The sequence below is a fragment of the Macaca fascicularis genome, chromosome 14 (assembly GCF_037993035.2).
Source record: "Macaca fascicularis isolate 582-1 chromosome 14, T2T-MFA8v1.1".
Classification (NCBI taxonomy): Eukaryota; Metazoa; Chordata; class Mammalia; order Primates; family Cercopithecidae; genus Macaca; species Macaca fascicularis.
This window is the reverse complement of record NC_088388.1, coordinates 68896925-68903309: the sequence shown is the minus strand read 5'-3', so window position 1 is coordinate 68903309 and position 6385 is coordinate 68896925. Positions and strand designations below refer to the sequence as shown.

Below are 6385 nucleotides of genomic sequence, written 5' to 3'. Positions count from 1 at the left end.
AACTAGATGTACCATATGACCCAGCCATCCCATTACTGGGTATATACCCAAAGGATTATAAATCATGCTGCTATAAAGACACATGCACACGTATGTTTATTGTGGCACTATTCACAATAGCAAAGACTTGGAATCAACCCAAATGTCCATCAGTGACAGAGTGGATTAAGAAAATGTGGCACATATACACCATGGAATACTATGCAGCCAGACAGTGTTTTAAACACCTGTGATGTCTCCAGCTGCTCTTCCTTTCAGGACCTGGGCTGATGTCTCTGAAATTGCTTTTTCTTCCCCATGAGAAGTTTAGTTATTTTTTTTAAGTAATTGCTTCCAGATAGAGGCCTTTGCAAAACAATATAAACTACTAATGTTCTAAACCTGTTTCTTTCTGTATAAAGCCCAGTAATCATATAAAGTTTACTTTCATTGCTTTCATTGACTCTTTTTTTTTTTTTAACTGATTTTCCTCCCTTTGGCTGAATTTTAAAGATTCTGAAGTTCTTCATACATCTTCTCATTATAGTACAATTATATAGCTCTAAAATAAGCAATGATTTCTGAGGATACTCTTAGGTTTTTTTTTTAATCACCTGTTTTGTCATGGCCATTATTTCAAACTATTTTGGTTCACATTCTATAGGATACCTAATCTGAAGCACAAACACTCATAGTATGAAGTCTTCAGACGAGCCTTCCTACTCTCCCTGTTAAACATAACTCTCAAACCAACAACTCAGTTGTGTCAGACATGTAGTATTGTTCAAATAATAAATATAAATTCATTCTGATGCTTCCCCATGACTAGCTGGTGGGAAACATATTGTCAGTTATTGAAGAATTCTCTGTTTCCCCAGTGTTGTGTCAGCTCTCCGGTGTATGGGAGATGGATGCTCATTCACTTTCAAATCATTAGAGGGAAGGCTCTTTGGCCATTGAGAAATCTATGAGATATTCATGTGACCTCTACAGATTCAGCAGCTAACTTCTCTTTTCATTGTAAAACTGGGGCGTAGGAATCTTGTCAAATTGGCTACATTCCAGTCTGCCAGGAGGGACCATGCAGACATTTATTGTCATTAGGGAACCTGAAGCAGTACTACCACCTGACATTCATATCAACTTTTCTTTTTTCTTTTCTTTCTTTTGAGACAGAGTCTCACTCTGTCACCCAGGCTGGAGTGCAGTGGCGTGATCTCGGCTTACTGCAAGCTCCTCCTCCTGGGTTCACGCCATTCTCCTGCCTCAGCCTCCCTAGTAGCTGGGACTACAGGCTCCCACCACCATGCCCGGCTAATTTTTTGTGTTTTTCTTTGTAGAGGTGGGGTTTCACCGTTGTTGGCCAGGATGGTCTCGATCTCCTAACCTCCGCCTGCCTTGGCAGCTACTATGATTATATAGTAAATATATATATATATATATATATATATATAGAGAGAGAGAGAGAGAGAGAGAGAGAGAGAGAGAGATTTTCCCCTCTAGAACCTATCTCACAGTTTTCAGCTCTGATAGCTATACCAGAAGACACAGGAAATTCACTCCTTTATCCTTCAGATTAACCTTATACTATAACCCAGAAGACCTAATTTATTGTTCTAGGAGTAATTTTACACTTATCTTTCTAACTAGATACTTTACTCTGTCCAGAAAAAAATTTCCTCACTTTGAGGCTTAAGCTATTAGAAACCAAAACCTGTATTTTTGTTTCCCTGAGTCAAATAAGTAGACAGAGGCTATGTTACTGAATGAAGTTCAAAGTGAATGGAAAGGAAGGCATAACTACAGGAAGACAAATCTAGTTAAGTTCCAGTTGATATCTAAAAATAAAAAGAAATATTTGCTTTTTGGTGTAAAATGAGTCTTACGCATTAACTTGTCCAATTTTAACACCTCCTTACATACCTAACAGAATATAGGAAGATTAAAACAATTATTTTCTTTTTATCCATGCATAGTTCTGTATCTGATTTTCTTCCTTTCTTTCCTTCTTTGGAAAGCTGCACTAGCTTACTTAGAAAAGAACCCCTTTATGTTCTTTTTTCTTTTTTCTTTTAAACTCAGAATAAATCATTAGCAGACAGCCTCATCTGTTCAGAAGATCCCCCACTTTAGATATAAAAGGAAAAGATCCAGAGCAAAATCTACTTCCAGCCTTGTAGCAGTGGAGTCCACATACAAAATCTAAAAAATAAGGATTCTAATTTAAATTAGACATAGTAGAAGTTGAATCCAAAGTCATATTTCTTTGTGTCATCTTTATAAACTATAGCTTCCCTGTCCAATACAGTGGCTGCTGAACTGAACTGTCCAATACAAGCACATTAAACATTTCAATATGAATTAACTTAAAGTAACTGAAATTGTAAATGCAGTTGTTCAATTACATTACCATCATTTCAAGCGCACAGGAGCCATATATTCCACTTTAGTCATTTTATGGTATTTCATAGAACATCTCCATCAGTTTAGAAAAGTTCCCTTGGACAATTCTGGTCCATACAGGTATCACAACATTCCTGTGAGTTGGCTATATTCTCCATTTTGAAGGTTGATTAAATAAACCTCAGAGAATGAAAGAAACTTCAAGTTACTTACTTTGAAACTTGAAAACCTAGACTTTTAATCCAGCTTTGTTTTACAGCAAAGGAAATGCTCAAAAGTACATTTGAGGCAAATAAACAATTTTTTTCTCTTCTTAAATATGGTCAGGCTGATAGAGTGACCTACATGTGTCCAGGTTGACACAATGGAACTTGTTTGTTGATTCTCTGACTATATTTAAATATTTTTAAAGTCATTTATCATGGACTCAGAGTAAATCTTTAATTTTAATAATTTTTTTCTTTTTTGTGGCACTTATTTTTGTTCATTATTGTTGCTGCTTTTGTTTCTTTTTTTTAAGGCAATAAATTTCAATATCTCTCAATATCTTTTCAGAGAAAAGAGTCTAAGCATTCTGGTATGAATCTGTTGGGTCTTGACACTGTAGATGATGGGATTCATTAAAGGTGGGAAAAGGATGTAGATGTTACCAATGAGAACGTGGGCCACAGGGGAAAGGTGCTTGCCAAAACGGTGCACCATTGTGAGGCTAATGATAGGGATGTAGAACACAAGGACAGCACAGACGTGGGAGATGCAAGTCTGAAATAATTTATGCCGCTCTTCCCGAGAGGCAACTGCAAGGACTGACTTAAGAATCAGGATGTAGGAGAAAAGGATGAGTATAGCATCCAACAACAGTATGCAAATAACCAGCATCAGGGCATAGTAACTATTGAATCGGATGTCTGAACAGGCTAAGCGGAGAAGATCCTGGCGCAGGCAGAAAGAGTGAGAAAGGATGTGGAAATGACAGTAATTAAAAAATTTCAGATGGATGATGGGTGGTATAATAAAGAAAAAACTCCTACCTATTATAGTGAGCCCAATTTTGCTAATTCTGGAATTAGTCAGGATGGAGGAATAACGCAGTGGATTGCAAATTGCAATGTACTGGTCAAAGGCCATAGCAAGGAGGACAGAGGACTCCATGAAGGACAGACCATGGATAAAATAGGACTGGGTAATGCAGGAATCCAAGTTGATCTCTCGAATGATCCCCCACAGGATCCCCAGCACTGTGTACACAGTGGAGAGCCCCATGCACAGGTCAGTGAGGGCCAGCATGGACAGGAAGTAAAACATGGGCTGGTGCAAGTTTGGCTCAGTCCATATCACATGGAGAACCATGCAATTTCCCAAAAGCATCATGGCATAGATAGAGGAGAAGGGGATGGAGAACCAGGGGTATTGCTGCTCCATGCCAGAAAATCCAGTGAGAAGAAAGGAAGAATTTGTGCCGGGGCTTACTGAAGTAATCATTCTGGAACTGAGATACATGTGAGAGTGTTTTTTCAAAGGAAGTGTTTCAATTTCAGCTGAATAAAATGAAATTTCTAAGTAAACAAAATAGCCTAAAAATTACTAACTTAAAAAGATAGAGCTGAGCAATTCTGTTTCTCTGAGGCATAGTATCCATCGCCTTTGAGAAAATTCTTCTTCTGATGTCATTTAAAAGTCATTATTTTTTCACTGTCTGGAGGTGAACATATCCTTAGAAGTTGGATGTAAAAACAAATAAGGAAGAGATTAGTAAAAGGAAAAAGCTAGTTTAAAAAAAAATATGTTGCTTAGACATTTTCCCAGGGATAGTGGTAAAAATTTTACACCAGTAAAGAGCCGAAGTTCTCAAAAAATTATTTTCTTCTCTCCAATTCATTAAACATTTGAAATGAAGAGTAATCTTTGGGCTTTAAATATCATTAAGTCCATTAGTCACTTTTCCATCATTTTTCATTTCATGCTGTCTCCAAGTACATTTTTTCTTCAAATAGTATTTAGTGAAGATACTCCTGTTTTCTCCCCCTCCAGATGACATAGCCAGCAATTACTTTTTCTTCCTTGGTGATAAGCAGACAGGAATATTTATGCATGAGACCTTGGGTAAATGATTTCTCACTGGAGCTCTGGCCTCTTGAGGTGTTCAGCTCATTTGTGCCTTTGTGATGTAGAGAATTAGATTGAAGACATTGAGCCTTTGATAGCAGCTCAGTGCTTCCCATTCCTTTATTTATTCAGTTAATGAGTTGATTAAGTATTTATTCGATATACATTTATTCAATGTATTGATCAATTGTGTTTTATTTCTTAGAACCTGCAATTCTACAGATCACAAATCCAGGCTCAAACAACTAAGCTTATAATTTCAAAAGTCTCATGGTAGCAGAATCAATTGGCTTCTTCTTTACATTGCTTGCCTGCTTTAAGTTCCAGACCTGAGAATCATCATAATTTTTTAAAGCTCTAATAATGTAAACAGATGTTCAAAAGTCCATACTTACTTTCATGTTTGATTGAGTAACTTCAAGATGTTAAAGTAACTTCAGATTTGGGCCGCCCTTTATGTCCTACTTTTCAGCTTTGTCTTACTAGCCTCACAACACAGTTCCCCAGACTTTCTTCTCAGTGTACTCTCTATACTACACTGATGTCTTCTAGTAGTCTAACCATTGATTTTTCTTGTCCTGACTCCTCAGCATTGAACAACTTAGCTCACTATTTTTAATACTTTTTTCTCCATGGAATGCTTGAAGTTCCTTCATTGCTTGCAGAGGATTTTTCAGTCTTTTGAATACATATCTTCCTTCATTTCTCTAAATCCAATTTCTCTTCTTTCATAAGATTTTTCTCCAGATGTTCTATCTGCCTAAAATATCCATCATCTTTTCCTCAATTTCTTTCTACACTTTTTAAAACGATCTTACAACTCAACAACCACTTTTCAAGAAGTCACTTAAGACAAATTTATCCATGTATCTATTATTTTGGTATCATGTTTTAATTTTAAATAAAACATAATTTTGTATTTATTAGCTAAATATTTAACTAATATTTAAACTAAATATTTAAGTAATATCTCTGTTACAAACTAAATTGTAAGTTCCTTAAAGTTCAGACTACATCAACTTTTTCTTACTTTTTGAGACTAACATTTGCACCTCTAATTCCTGACCCCTCCTGAGAGCTCAAATTCGTAAATACAACTGTCTACTTGATATATTCATCTGAGTGTTTAATCTTAAAATAAGAATGATGAAAGAATAAAGAATAAAGAATAAAGAATAAAGTACTTTATTTCTCCCAAAAACTCTATTTTCTGTCCCTTTTCTCCTAATATCGTAAAGTGACTCCACCAATAACAGAACTGCATAAGACAAGTCTTAAGTCATTTAAAAAATTTTTTATTTCTCTCTTTCCCTCCCTTTCCTGTCTCCATCAAATCTTTCATCAATTTCTACCATTTCCACCAGAAACACATCCCAGATATACCCACTTTTACACATTGCCCATCTTGGTTTATAATATCATTGGTTCCCTGGCTACTGTGATAATTTATTAAATTAGTAATAATTGAATATTATCACTGGCTAATATCATGATTTATCTGTTTGTCCTCTAAAAAATGTATTATCTCCAGGGAAACCAAATTGCTTTTCTACAAATATCTACTAAATCACACAAGCCTTTGTTGAAAAAAATCATTTAATGGTCACTTACCTATTGCTCTTAATGTAAAATACAAATTCTTTATCATAGTCAAAAAGCCTTATATAACGTGGCTCACCTGCCTCGTCTATTACATCTTTAGACCACTACTACCTACACTCCTTAATATTTAGGTGTCTTTATCTTCCTCAAAACAAGTTAAGTACATGCATGTCTCAGGATCTTTGCCCATGGTCTTCTCTGTGCTCCGAATTATCTACCCCAAGTATTTGCACAGAAACTCCTTTCACCATTAACTTTTGAGTTAAAATGATTTCTTCCTCAGGGGGATTTTTCT

General features: G+C 35.8%; 1 protein-coding gene across 1 annotated transcript; it reads right to left on the bottom strand.

The window, feature by feature from the left end:
- Nucleotides 1–2922: 2922 nt before the first annotated feature.
- Nucleotides 2923–3882, bottom strand: OR51V1 (olfactory receptor family 51 subfamily V member 1). Its single transcript, XM_005578917.3, has one exon. It carries the CDS (start codon nucleotides 3880–3882, stop codon nucleotides 2923–2925), a length of 960 nt encoding a protein of 319 aa, XP_005578974.3.
- Nucleotides 3883–6385: the final 2503 nt, after the last annotated feature.

Bases quoted from the DNA above. Each gene is read 5' to 3' on its own strand.
- OR51V1 (XM_005578917.3), bottom strand. From the start codon at position 3,882: ATGTATCTCAGTTCCAGAATGATTACTTCAGTAAGCCCCGGCACAAAT.